General features: G+C 47.9%; 1 protein-coding gene across 2 annotated transcripts in view; it reads right to left on the reverse strand.

The window, feature by feature from the left end:
- Positions 1 to 6,956: 6,956 nt before the first annotated feature.
- HRH2 (histamine receptor H2) overlaps positions 6,957 to 14,434 on the reverse strand; it is a 53,571-nt gene continuing 46,093 nt past the window's right edge. For both annotated transcript variants that reach the window (XM_047090937.1, XM_047090947.1), the window contains exon 3: positions 6,957 to 9,880. In XM_047090937.1, coding sequence (XP_046946893.1) covers positions 9,688 to 9,880 — 193 coding nt within the window. In that variant the 3' untranslated portion in view covers positions 6,957 to 9,687. The remainder of the gene's footprint in view (positions 9,881 to 14,434) is intronic.

The raw sequence follows: 14,434 nt of genomic DNA on the forward strand, positions 1-14,434 counted from the left end.
GAAGAAGGCTGGGAAATGCAGATGTTTGCATTGGACACCGGGCAGGAGGAATTCACAACAGAGGAAACCCTGAACACGTGGGAGGGTGCTCACAGGTTTGGGCAGCCATGATTGACAGCTGCCTGCATTGCAACAGGAGCATGGAATGATAAGGAAGGACAAGTCGCATGGGAGCAAACCCAGCAGCGTTAACTCACCAACGCACAACAGCAAAGCCTTTACGCTTCCTCCTACTAATACGCCACTTGTCTTTGGAGACTACTGGTTTGAGGAAGAAGAATGGATCTGATCTTACCAAATAAAGGATTTTCAATTCCTTCCAATTCTTTTGCAAGTCCCAGCCTATTTCAATTTTGGGTAAATGTTTAAACAACCCCACGAATGAATGCGCGCTTTGGCTATTGTTGCAATTTATAACCTCCAGCTCAGGACTCCCTCCCACTTCTCACTGGGCTGGTATTCTCCCCCTATCTAGCTTTTGCCAGCATTATTGCCAAAAGAAAAAAGGTTGATTCCAGAATATTAAAAAAAAAAAAAAAGACTGCAAAATCAAAACCAATCAATGTTTATATTTAAACATATTCTACAAGCAGTAATATTATGCCAGCTGGTGAATTCAACACTAACAGAGTCATTTAAGGTGGGGTGTGAAAACATTTTAATGCATTGATAAGATATGGAGTCAATCCTCCCAGATTAGCATATCTGCACAGGAAGGACCTTCATCAAACATCAAACTACAGGATTTTTTTCAAACTTGGAACCTTAACCATCTTCATTTGGTGACATGTAGAACAGTTATCTACCTTAAAATTGTGGAGCTTTTAAAGCAAATATTTACTAGGTACCAAGTAGGTGCTGGGCCCTTTGATATATTATCTCATTCCATCCTGATTTGGTCCTTACACTAATGGTCACTCCCATTTTACAGATGGGGAAACCAAAGTACAAATGAACGAAGAACAGGCCCTAACGCTTCCTTAGAACTTGAACTGGAACCAGAATTCAGATGTTAGGGTTCTGAGGTCAAGAGAGGAGTGAGGGTCCTTCTCAGTAAAACTCTCAAAACCTTGAGATCCAGTATGCATATTTGTTTTCTCCTCTTACCTTGGGTCAAAATATAACCCAACATTGTTTGTCAACAATGATATGGTGGGCCTGACCACAATCTCAGAGACGTGAGGACAGGAGCCTAATCCCCACGCTGTGGCCACATGAGTGATTTTGATCTGGTTCAGAGTTTCTTGTGCTTGAAATAGGTAGTAATGCTATTTATAACCCCATTGTCCATGGTGGCTCAAAATCGCTATTTCTAGATTACCGAAATCAAAATTGGGAGAGTTAAAAAGATCATTTGGACAGGGAGATATGAATCCCTATTGAGAACTCTTCTTTGCCCCAAGGGGTTACCATGGATACAAACTGGTGAATTGATTTCTCAAAAAACAGCTCAAAACCAGAACATTCTCCGTATTTCCTGGTGTCATGTCCTCACAGCCTGCAGCCAGGAGTCGATGAAACCAAAGTGGTTGGACGGCTGTTGCCACCAGGTAGTAGAAGAAGACTTCTATTAGTATGCTTTCCCATGAACTTTGGTGGATTGTGCAGAAGAGGAGATGGGTCTCTTGTTGCCCAGATCAATAGCTGACTTGTATCAAGGCCCTGGCCCACCACAGTGGTCCTACAGCATGACAGAGGACCACAGAGGCACAGTGCGTTGGTGATATACGGCAGGAATTTTGCCCACACTCTCCCACCACATCCTAGGGAGCCCAGATGGACTTGTCAAGTGTATCTGGGCTTCTGTAGAGTTGACCCCATCAGAAGTAGGGCAGGTGGGACAGGCTGCCAATCCAAGAGAACGTCCCCAGGTACATAACTATTTTTTATTTCCATTTTACACTTGGTGAAACTGACACACAGACCATGCCTTCCACTTTGTCTTGAGGGATTCCTAACATCAGAAATTGTGACCACTGAGGGGCGCCTGGGTGGCTCAGTCGGTTGAGCATCCGACTTCGGCTCAGGCCATGATCTCACGGCTTGTGAGTTCGAGCCCTGCGTCGGGCTCTGGGCTGATGGCCCAGAGCCTGGAGCCTGCTTCCAATTCTGTGTCTCCCTCTCTCTCTGCCCCTAACCCACTGGCATTCTGTCTCTGTCTCTCTCAAAAATAAACAAACATTAAAAAAAATAAAAAAAAAAGAAATTGTGACCACTGAGAATATACCATATTAAAAATAATTTTTATATAATCATGAGTTGAGCCGAAGCTATGGTTGACAAGCTATGGTAGACATCTAAAATGTATTTTGTAGCTATTTAACTGAGCATCATTCATTTTTTAAGTTTACATTTTCTTATATTTTGGAAGCTCTGACTTGTTCTTTCGGTTCCCAAATCTCTCTGTAGGTCTCAGAACAGCATGTGGTTCTAGTGTCTAATGGATAGAATAACCCTGCCAGCAGGGGGCACCCCTGCCCATTGCAGTGGTTAGAAAAACAAGATTTTTGTCAAAGCAGAATTTTCAAAAGATTAAAAACACAACTCATGCAAATGTATAGTCAACACGTATCAGAGTTTAATTGAACCCATTCGGGGGCGGCAGAGGGGTGGGGAACAAGCAAGGTGGTAAAGTTAGCACAAAGAAGTATCTGAGAGACAACTCTGTACCTGGAAAGGAAGAACCTTGAAATAAGACTGCCAAGACACAAAACTGGTCAGTGTCCTACAGCACAATAAACCATAACCTCTGGCATTATCTTTTCTACGGAAGAGAAGTCACTTGCATTTCTACCGGGCCACAGGAAAATCATTTGCAACGATCAATCTTGTACAAATTAACATGTGACTGCAGACTCTGGTCCCTGATCAATAATAAGTAGTCAGCAAAGGGACCCTTCCCCTAGAGAATCATCTAATACTGGTCACGCCTGCTAGCCACGCTCCAATATGACACTCGGAGGACACACCATCACCTTGAGCCCTATTTCCATGCTTTGGATACATTTTCTTAAGAATAGAAAAGATGTTTTCTGGGGCAAGTCCTGGCTGGGCTCAGGGCTGGATGTCGATGCATGGGTACCTGGGCAGGTAAATAGTTTGGCACCCCCTCCAGATCTATGTCTCTCAGTCTCTGTTCTACACTTAGTAGAACCAAGGGAAAAATGATTTTTCCGTAAGAACAACCAGATACAGAAAGAAAGTCACTCATTCACGTCTATGGTCCCAGCGAGTCAGTTCTGAAAATACTCAGCAAAACATTTCTCATTTTTTGGTGGTTATTATTCCTTCCTTAGGTTGCCTTTGGGAGTATCCAAATCCAATAACTAGTGGGGAGCATAGTAAAGAGTTTTAATTTTATATAAGACTTTTTTTTTTTTTTTTGTAAGCAACAGGAATGACTGGGTTTTAGAATTGCGTTGGGTGTCACTGTGGATGCCAAGCTTGCTCTGACCGCACACGTACACACAAATTGTATGGAACGGGCAAGTCCATAGGGACTAAAAAGAGACCGGTGGTTGTCAAGGTGTCGGGGAGAGACCGCCAATGAAGTTTCTTTTGGGGATGACGAAAATGTTCTGGATTCAGACAGTGGTGACGGTTGCACAACTTAGTGGATGTGCAAAAAGTGCTGCATTGTATACTTTGGCCATTGTGAGCGAATACCGTCTTTCACACCACCTATGTGACTTGGGCAGGCTGGCTTCCTCCCTGGGGACCCAGAGGAAGGTAAGACTTGGTAGCACTCATGGAAAGCCTGGGGTGAGCTTTCTTCTAGTTAAATGTCCTGTCCTGCACTCACCGGAGGTAGGGCATCTCTAGGGGGAATATTCTAACTTCTAGGGGATGGAAGAAGCCAAGGCATGATAAAAAAGACAGGTGGGATGGTGGGGCTGTAGGGAGACAGGCCTCCCACCCCCCCAGGGTCATTGGTGGGAGCTTGGATGATCTGTGCCTCTCTGAAGGGCTATTGGGCCACACGTAGAGTCCATTTCCAGAATTACACATGGAGGTATGTTAAACACACATGCACGCCTCCCCACCCCCCATACCACCACCACCACCACCAAAACTCACTTGCATATGTGCACAAGGAAATGTTGTCAGACGATCATCATGGTATTGTTTAAACAGCTAAAAATTAGAAATGACTCAAATGTTCATGGCTAGGGGGACACCACAGAACACCCTCTGGTAGTTAGCAACAATGAAGGAGCTCTTTATGGGCTAATGTGGTTGACCCTTGGAGACACATTGCTGAATTCAGCTCCTACGGCGGAGTATGGCGTTTATGTTAAAGCAAACAAAACTGAACAAAACACCATGCAGCAGACTGGGTAGCAGAGGTTGCATCAGGGAGAATTGCTAGGGGGAAGGAGGGAGAAGGGTGGTCAAAGGGACTCTGGGTTTCTCTGGAATGTTACAATTTTGAAGACAAGCGGGTCTGGGTTGGAGCCTCAGCTGTGTCACTTACTTGGGTTTTTAACTGCTCACTTTGTGTCCCTCTTCAGGCCCCAGCTGGTGGGGATGTGAATCTCTACCTGGCAGGGCTGACTGGTGGAAGAAATGAGCTGGCGTCTGTGGAGGGGCTGACATAGTGTCTGGGCACAAGAAGGGACTCATAAATGTCAGTTGAAAGATGATAGGGTCGTCTGGGAGCCACACAGAGCCTGCAGGTCCCTCTGGGACACTATTTCCTCGGGAATCCTGCCAGGACCACTGGGCACATGAGAGCCCCGGTAATGCCCCAGCAATGAGGGCTGTGGTCCAGCCAGGCTTGCACAGCGGCATCTCAGGGCATGAGAGGCACGTTGTGCTGTGTGACCCTGAGTGGGGAGGTTGGGGATGTGGCACGGACACCTGCAGTGACCTCCAAAACTAACAGATTATGAACCCCTTAGAGCTACCAGCTGGGTGAAAGGAAGCTTCTCCCAGCCACTCTTCAGATTGTTAGTGACCACGGAAGGCTCCTGAATTGTCCCTGGAAAGCTTGGAATTCTGGGAGGTATGTGTCCTTGGCCATTATTTCCTGCTTGGGTGGCCTGGAAAGAGCTCTCTCAGATGGACAGCGAAGATGGTAAATTCTCCCCCAAAGCTCCAGCTGCAGTCGGGTCAGCAAAGGTGAACCGCTGGCTATGCAGCCGAGATGGGATTCCAAATGGATTCCCACAGTCTCGGCTCTGAGCGCTCCCCCCTCCCACCCACCGCGCTTCTAACCTGCGTTTAAGCACAGCCCGGCCCACGTGCCCCAGGAGCGCATCCCTTCAGAAGGTCACGGCTGCCGCGGCCATGTCCTCCCCACACCCCGCTCTCTGCACCTTCCACCAGGCCTTGGTCATCCCGGCACTGGCCCCCGTGTCCCATTCCTTCCATGGTTCCTTGGTGATTTTAGGTTCAAGCCAGTCTCCCTGGAGGGTGGGGAAGGTCTGTTCCTTTGGGCTCCCAGCATGGAGTCTATGGCCTGCAGTAGAGCCTGTGATAGATCCTCATAAAATGCTACAGTCCGTCCTCACTGGCAGGGGCTGCTCCCTCAGCTCGAGTCTGATCTTTCCATAACACACACGGCATCGTTTTAGCCTCTCTTGATGAAGACCCTTCCAAGCCATGCCATGACTCCTGTGCCCAATGCAGCCGCCTTGGGGGGCCTCCCCGTGGTCAGCCCTTCCAGATGCCCTGATCTCCTTTTCCTCCCGCCGCCCCCCACCTCTTTGCCTAGTTAGCAATAATGGTTTAGCTTCTCTCCAGCTCCCTATGGGTGGAACCTAAGCTGGTTGGATTAGGATGCTGGAAATTGCGATTCCCAGGCTTCCAGCCCTGGCCGGTTGCCTATGCAGTGCCCCACTATTCGTCACACCCACTAGTACAGTTCGGGGGACACGTCCCTGTCATCTTCTTCCATCTACACAAACTGCTTAACACCATCTATTGGCTCCATTTGCCACTCTCATCTTTCCCAATCCCCCTTAGCACATCTTGGTCTTTTCTCCCCTGAGAAAACCCACATAACAACCCATTCTGAGCCAATCACTTCCCGTGAGCTTTGGCTGAGCTGACACGGAATCCCTTCTCTGCCTCCAGGGACATTCGACAAGGCGCGCGCCTCTGGGCCTTCTCTGCAAGGCCCCACGTTCAGGATTCCACAGCCTCCTCTGGCCTCTTCCCTTCCCTCCCAGGGGACACTGCTCACCCCTGTCCTCAAACGGTGACCTCGACTCTGGTCAGCTCCCCCTTTCACTTTCCAAACCCTCTCATCGGTGCCTTTGGGACTCACTCCTGGCACAAACTCCGTGAACTTCTTCTTGACCTGGTGGTCCCTTGCCTGTGCCTACTCTACTGCAGACTTCCTTGACGGACACGTTTTCCATTTAAAAAAAAATTTTTTTTTCAACGTTTATTTATTTTTGGGACAGAGAGAGACAGAGCATGAATGGGGGAGGGGCAGAGAGAGAGGGAGACACAGAATCGGAAACAGGCTCCAGGCTCTGAGCCATCAGCCCAGAGCCCGACGCGGGGCTCGAACTCACGGACCGCGAGATCGTGACCTGGCTGAAGTCGGACGCTTAACCGACTGCGCCACCCAGGCACCCCTCGTTTTCCATTTTAAAGATCTCCTCTTCTCCTACTTCACAAAGGCGTCTCGGAAGCTGGCAATTTCAGAAATACTCCCTTTTATAAACCCTTATCAAGAGCCTACCACGTACCTCGCTCACAGGGCAAGCGGGACAAAGGCCTGATCCTTCCGACCAGCCTGTCCTTCATTGCCAGCATGGTGTCCTATGATGAAACCTTGTTCCCTGAGGACTCTTTTACTTTTTAAGGTAGCTTCCAAGTTGGCTTTTACTGCAGTGTTTTCTCATAACTCTTTTTCTAAATCAAGACACGCCGTACGATGAAGTCTGGGGAGTATTCCTCACCAGGAAGTGAAAAAATAAAACCGCGAGGCAGCATCTGTTTCGATAGCTTTATTGGAACATGGTCGCAACACAGAACATGGATCTGGGGACCCACCGCAGACACTCCTCCTCTAGACAGCATGTGCCCCACTTCTGCAGCCAGCAGAGGCTCTAGGAAGCCTCCAGAAGGGTGGCGGCAGCTCAGAGACAGACCCGAAGGAGGCCCCTGCAGTGGCAGGTGGTGTGTGGGCACGATGGGTTGGAGCCCTGACCAGCTGAGACCGTGATCAGCCAGGCCAGTCTTATGCCTCCAACTGCTTGGCCATGACTTAGAGACCCACCTGCCTTAGACCCCCAAGAAAACTTGAGGAAGGGATTCTGGGGCTTTCAGATGGAATCCAGCCAAGAAATTGAGCATCTCTGAGGGCCACTGGGGCAAATCATGCCTTCAAGTATGCTGGCAGATAAACTGCTTAAAGCCCCTGCTATGTGCCAAACGCTCTTCTAGGGACTAGACATACAAAGGTCCAAAGAAATAGGCAGGGCCCATGACCTCCTGCGTGGGGGAGATGGACAGAGAACCACACAGATGACTGTAAATTACAAACAATCAATGGCTTCTGAGGAGAGTTCTGGGGTATGTGGGGGAGGCCTGACCTAATAGGGTGGGTCAAGGAAGACTTCCTCAAGAAGTGATATTTCAGCTGAGATCTCATGGTCTCACGTCATGGAAACAGCCTTGTGCATGGCCTAGTAGCTGCAAAGAGCAATAAAATAAACAAACAAAAGAGAGAAGCCAGTGGGGTTGGGGTGAAGCGACAGAGGGGACCATGGCAGGAGGAGGCTGGAGGGACAGGTCAGGGCTGACCATGCAGGGCTGGTGGGCCATGAGAAAGATGGTTTCTTGCATGCGCGACGTGACCATATTAGTGTTTTGCACAGCGCGTTGTGGCTGTTGGGTGGGGAGGCAGGCTGGAGGAAGGCCAGCAGGGAACATGGAGAGCTGTCAGGAAGCTGTCTCAATTGTCCTGACCGAGGGATGGCAGTGGGGCCGAGTGGGGACAGGGCAGGTGCAGAGAATCAAGCAGAAGGTGGGGACATGTGGAACTAGGGCTCAAGAAAACTGAGCAAGAGGAGCTAGAAAGGGAGGTGCCAAGGCTGACCTCCTTGGCCAGTGGCTCGGGCTCTAAAGCCAGTGGCAGACGTCTGTCTGAGACCGGGAACCCGGAGAGGAGCAGGTGCAGCGAAAAGGTCTAGAGTGTGGTTGTGGACATGCTAAAAGCGAGGTGCCTTTGAAACACCCAGGTTGGAGGTCGTGGCTGGAAAGCCACAGTCGTGGCTGGAAAGCTCCCAGAGGAAGCTTGGGGTCCAGGTACAAATCTGTGAGTCATTTCCTCACAGGGAAGCCTCCTGGTAACTTCGGTTAAGAGGGCGCAGACGAGGTCACAGAGGGAGAGAAATCGCAGTGAGAAGAGAAAGCCCTTGGGACAGGCACACCGGACAGCCGGGGAGAGGACAGTGAGTCGCAAGAGGGCTGAGAAGGCATAGGTGTGCAGGGAGGGGGACGCCACGAGGGGGTCTTGGAACCAAGGAAGGAGTGGGCTCAGGGAGGGGCAGTGGTTAGCAGTGAGGGTCCACGCACACCCTCATTTCTCCAGGCTGTCATCACCCTCACTGCCTTGGGTCTCATCAACAACCCTGTAAATAGGCCATCTTACCCCCTTGGACAGAGGAGTCAAGAGATGGCCAGAAAGATCGCTACTGACGCACCCAAGGTTACGTATCCAGCAGAGGGCGCTGTGGGGCCAACTCCCCCCACCCGGCAAGGCCACCTCTCCCTCTAGGACTCCGGCGCACTAACCACCACTGCCCACCCCGGACCTGCCCCGAATGTTCGAATGCTCGCTCCGCTCCACACCACTTCTTGATGAAAAGCACCAGAGAGGGTTAGTACTGCAGCATGAAGGGATCCCCTAGGCTCCGGCTCTGAGCCTCGCTAAGAGGCAGGTAGGCTGAGTCAAGGAAATACCTTGATCTCTCTCCTGAGAAGCAGTGCAAGGTCATGGCAAGAGCCTGGGCTTGAAGCCGGGCTTTTTACCCATGCTCCCACTTGCTAATTCCCTGCACAGCTATTTTTCGAGTGCCTCCTATGAGCCGGGAACACATACTAGCTGAGTACCCTGAGGCAGGCCCCGGTCTTCTCTGAGCCTCAGTTTCTACTCTGTCATGTAGGTTGGTGATTCTTACCACATGTTATAAGGATTATGTGAACTCATGTAGATGAAGTACCCGGCACACAGAAGGTGCTCATTAAAGGCTAATTTCCTTCCTTTCCTTTCTCTTCTCTTCCCTTCCCTCTCCTTTCCTCTCCTTCATCCTACAGAACCCATGAGGGAGTGAGAGACTAACTCTTTATGGCAACGCCGTCTGCTGTGCTCAGAGGGCCTGCGCGTTCCTGCACGTACAAATCCATGCACACACCTGTGCACGCACCTCCAACGTCCAGCCATCTCTGCTCGTGACTCAGGGCCAGCACCAACGTGAGCTCTGAACCCATGGGATTCAGCGGACCCAGACCCAGGAGAGTTCTGAGCATCTGCTGAGAATGCCCGGCACAGGACAGGCCGCACCACACTAGACCCAAGGACCCCGGCACCCCGCTGCGTGCTCTGGGACTCCCTAGACTCGGGCTAGGGCGCATCTTCGGTGGCTCTGGGGGCTTCTGGGTCCTTAATGGCTCCAGGAGTCAAATCTTGGTGACCAGAAGCAGTATCTTCTGTGTCCTGGGCTGGGTCTAGACAGCCTCGGAGGGCAGAGTCCTCACCGCTTCCTGGGGTGGTGTCCTCAGTGGCTCCTCGGACAGTGGCTCGCCTGGCTGCTCCTCTGAGGGGCCTCTCACGTGTCTCTGGAGGAACCTAAGCCCCCACAGACTCTTGCAGCAGCTTAGAAGGTTGCTGGAGCACACAGTGCAGGATAGCGCTGGCTTCCTGAGGAGACACAAGCACAGGTCAGGGCTGAGGTGACCATGGAGCAAGGCCAGTGGGCCCAGGACCTAGCCTCTGGCCTTTGCTTCCTCTAAGCTGGCCTTGGGAAGGGTGGGGTGGGATGGGGTGGGAGCCCTTCCTTTGCCACCAGGGCTGCCCACGTGCAGCCGGGACTTCCCTCAACCCACAAAGGAGAGAGCATCCAGGAGACGTGCTTTCCGATCTCAAGTCTGCTTCTAACATGCTCTGTGTGCCCCTGAACTCCTCTGAACCCCAAACGGAGGAAAAAATAACCACCTTTCCAATTTTTGGCAGGATTAAGTGTCACACAATATGTACGAAGGTATCCCACACATTGTCTGGCTCACAATAGGAGCCCAGGTAATGTTTGCTGTTTCTGACTCTAGATGAAATGGTTCCCGAACAATCTACAGCACGCCTTGCAGGAGTTCGGGGGAAGGCTGGGAGAAGAAGACACACAGATTTATTCAGCCTTGCCTTAAAATCAGTTGCGAACACATCTGTCCATTAGAAAGTGTGCTCCCTAAAGGCAAGGCACTTGCCCCGACAATTATGGCTGGCATATAGTAGTTCCTCCGTTAATCTCTGTTGAGTCAATCTGATCAAAGACTAGATCGCTGAAGACTGAGTTAGCCCAAAGCTTGGTAGGAAAGTTTTTAACAAAGCATTTGGCATACATTTTGAGGAATAAGAGGATTTCCCTCACTTCTGGGCATACAAATTTCCTTGGCCCTGTTGCCTGCTACAGTGTGGATGGCAGACCTGCTTTTCTCTTTAGCTACTTTCAGGGAGTCAGAATTCCCTCATCACTTTTATTTCAAGCTTCATGAAGTCAGAGGGAAAGGCTCAGTGTGGCGCCCCTGTTTTCAGTGCCTGGAGACCTACCCAACACCTGCAGATCTCCCTTTATGACCGAGAACAGGTGGCAGGCTCTGAGCTTTCGTCAGGCGATTGGGTCTGGTCAAACTTTGATCAGACCTTGTTTTGTGTCATTGTATCTATGTTCACGAGTTCTTTGTGTTTTCCACAAGTGATAGTACATTTCTGTTTATGGTGACAATATCAAGTTTCCTCGTAAATAAATTTCAGCGCAAAGTGTGTTATCATGCAGGTGGGAGAAGACTATGGGCTGGACTGGATGGGGAAGGGAATGCGCAAGCAGCTGCGGTTTGGGGAGTGCGGTTCCTCGTCCCCGACACATTCCAGCTGACCCTCAGTGCAAACACAGGAGAAGCTAAGTAGTGCATGGTGACCTTAGAGACTCTGTCTGGGGTCTCTGTAGCTCCAGGGCAGGACAAAATAGCTCTGTCTAAAGCTACCAATGCCTCCTACTTTCTGGCTTCCCTGCCTAGGCTGGAGTGGTAACTTTCCTTGTCGGTTTCAAGCTGGGAGCCACGCATCGCTTGGTCCTGAGACCCACTGCAGTTCCTGGGGGTGTCCTGTGAAACTCACACGGGGCCTCAGCTCCTGCCATCATCTGTTAAGGTAATCTGGCTGCCAGAGGAATCAAACTCCCTGCTCCTCCCTTCTACATAAAGAGAGCAAAGAGCACCGAGCTCGCCTTTAGAATCTGTTAGATGGGGGTTGTGGGTTTGGATGCCTGGCTTTGTAAGACACAGATGACAGTGGCCGCCGACCCCCTAGCTTTCCTAGGTGTGTAGGTACGCTCCAGCTTAGCCACTGCTAGAGTCCTCGAGTGGCCCAAACTCTCTCTGTAGGTCTGGCCAGCCCTTCTCTCCCCAGAACACCTGCCCTCGCCTGGACCTCAAGGTCATACCCCTGGCACCTCCGAGGCTCCAGTCCTCCATGCCAGCCAGTGTACATATTTGACCAAGCAGGCAGGTATCTACCCTTGGATTAACATTCCAGACGCAGCTCTGATAAACCGATTTTCACTGAAATTATCAAAGAAAAGCTAGCTGTGGCTACGAAAGAACTACCTCCCTTCAAACGAGCTTCCACATCACTTAAAATAATATTATTATGGAAATATCACATGATCCTGGTAAAAAATTCAGGCCGGAGAGACGAACAAAACAAAGAAAATAAACATCTCAAATAACTCCTCTACTCAGCCATATCTTTTTGTTACCTGTCTGTTCTGTCATTAAATATTTTTAAATGAAATACATTATACACCCAAAGAGACTACATAAAAAACAAAAATGCATCATTTAAAGAATATAAAAGAATACGAAAATGGATACCAGTATAACCACCTCTCAGGTTACGAAACAGAATTTACCAGGAACTGACTTGTTTCAGCAAATATTTACGTATCCCTAAAAAACATATTGCAGTGTTCTGCCTGCATTTTACTTTTTGGGTCGGGTGGGGGGGGGGAGGCTGTAAATTACAGCTTTTTTCTTTTCATGAAATAATAATTAATTCAGCAGTATTGTCATTTTCCAAACGGGGACAATCCAGATTTAGCTCCCACAAGGCTGTTCACAGATGACAATCATCTTGAAATAAAACTTGAGTGGACAAATGTGATTTATCTGCCCCACACGCCTTCCTTTGGGAACCATCCACTCCCCACAGCATGTGGTCCGGGTGGGAGTGCAATCACTGGGCCCCATCCCCTAGGGGATGCCTTTGGATTGAGCTATCCACGTGGCAACAGTGACTGCTTGAGAGGTGAGTCCATAACTCAAACTGGGAGAAAGAGAGTCCTTTCCACGACTACTGTATCTTTCTTATGAGGCAGAGAAGCTGGGAGCACGTGAAACGAAGGTAAGTCAAGGGCTATCCAACTGAATTACTATCGCTTGCAACCGAAACACTTTTGTCTAATACGACAACACAGAGCATTAGTTGAGGTAGACTATTTCCAATATGGTCAGCAAAACAACCTTCTACAACATTTTATAACTAAACACAACCAACCTTCTAGACTTTATGATCACAGCAGTGCTCTAAACCCTTTACGGCTGTAAACAAAACAACTTTTACGATATTTTGGAACCGCAAACGTAAGTTTCACATGCCTGGAAAGACCTGCCACCTACTTGACGTTTTGAGTGCATTTAAAAGGCTTGAAAAAAATACTGGCTTATTTATCGCTTAATACACAGTTGCAGATGCTAAAATTTTGGTTATTTAATGCATGTAGTGGTTTTGGGCATACACAATCTCTCAGCATACATCTCAATCATTATCACTTAGGTAAGAAGCATAAACTTATGTAATAACTATAATTTACTCTGGACTGAAAACATGTCACCGCTTGTAAAAAAAAAAAAAAACAGAAAAAAACAAAGATTAAAACTACAAATCGAAAGTATTTAAAATTTAGTATTTCCCTTTTATATAAATGAAATCATGTCTTATGATTGTTTTTCTGTAGCTACCTTTTGTTGTTACTGTTTAATGCCATATTTTTTTTCAGTTAATTGAAACTGTGTTGATGCATGTCCCTGCAGTTCATTGCCACTGTTGTAAAGTAGTTCATTACATTGTACTCCAATTTATTTGTCCATTCCCCTGTTGATGCACATCTGAATTGTTTCCATTTTTTTTCAGTCATGTCCTTCTCATACTTGCTTTTGAATTTATACTATAATGGCCTCATCAAATGAATAAGAGAGTTTCCCTTTTTCTCTCCTCTGATAGGATCTGTGCAGAATTGGAATGATTTGTTCTTGGAGTACTTGGCAGAACTCCTTTGAAAACCAAATATTACTGGTGTTTCATTCATTTTATTTATTTTGAATGGTTACAGGACCATTCCAGTTTTCTCTTTAATTCCAAGTCAGTTCTGGCAAGTTCTATTTTGCGAGATAAAATTCCCTATATCTGAGTTTTCTGTTGTTTAGGGCATAGAATGGATTACAGCACTCTTATTATCCTTCTTAATCTCTGTAACATCTAAAATTTCTAAAATAATACCCCCCATACTCTTATTGCTTACTTATGATGTTTGTGATTAATCTTTGTAGTTCTGTAAATTTTACTTTACGTATTTTTGAAGCTAGTTTATTGGGTATGTACGAGTTGAGAATTACTATCATTCCAGTAAATAGAATCTTTTTCAAAATATGGTGACCATATTTATCTTTAGTAATATATTTTGCTTAAAATTCACTTTGTCTGATATTAATATAGCTACCCAGATTTCTTTTGGTTAGTATTTGCCTAGCATATTGTATTTTTCTTTCCTTATACTTTCTACATTTTTGTTTCCTTAAGTCTATTTCTTGCAAAAAAAACATTTGTTTAGGTTAAAAAAAAAACAAATCGGACAGCCTTTATTTTTCTTAAGTGGTCAGTTTATTCCATCTACACGTATCATGATTACTGATACACCTTGACTGATTTCTTCAATGTGATTTTGTGTTTTATATTTGCCCCACCTCTAACCTTTCCTGTGTTTTCTCGCTTTGCTTTAAATTTTTTTTAACGTTTATTTATTTTTGAGACAGAGAGAGACAGAGCATGAACGGGGGAGGGGCAGAGAGGGAGGGAGACACAGAATCGGAAGCAGGCTCCAGGCTCCAAGCCGTCAGCCCAGAGCCCGACGCGGGGCTCGAACTC

The sequence above is a fragment of the Lynx rufus genome, unplaced genomic scaffold (assembly GCF_022079265.1).
Source record: "Lynx rufus isolate CCGP_SWC_20201006 ecotype Redwood Valley unplaced genomic scaffold, mLynRuf1.p SCAF_1, whole genome shotgun sequence".
NCBI lineage: Eukaryota > Metazoa > Chordata > Mammalia > Carnivora > Felidae > Lynx > Lynx rufus.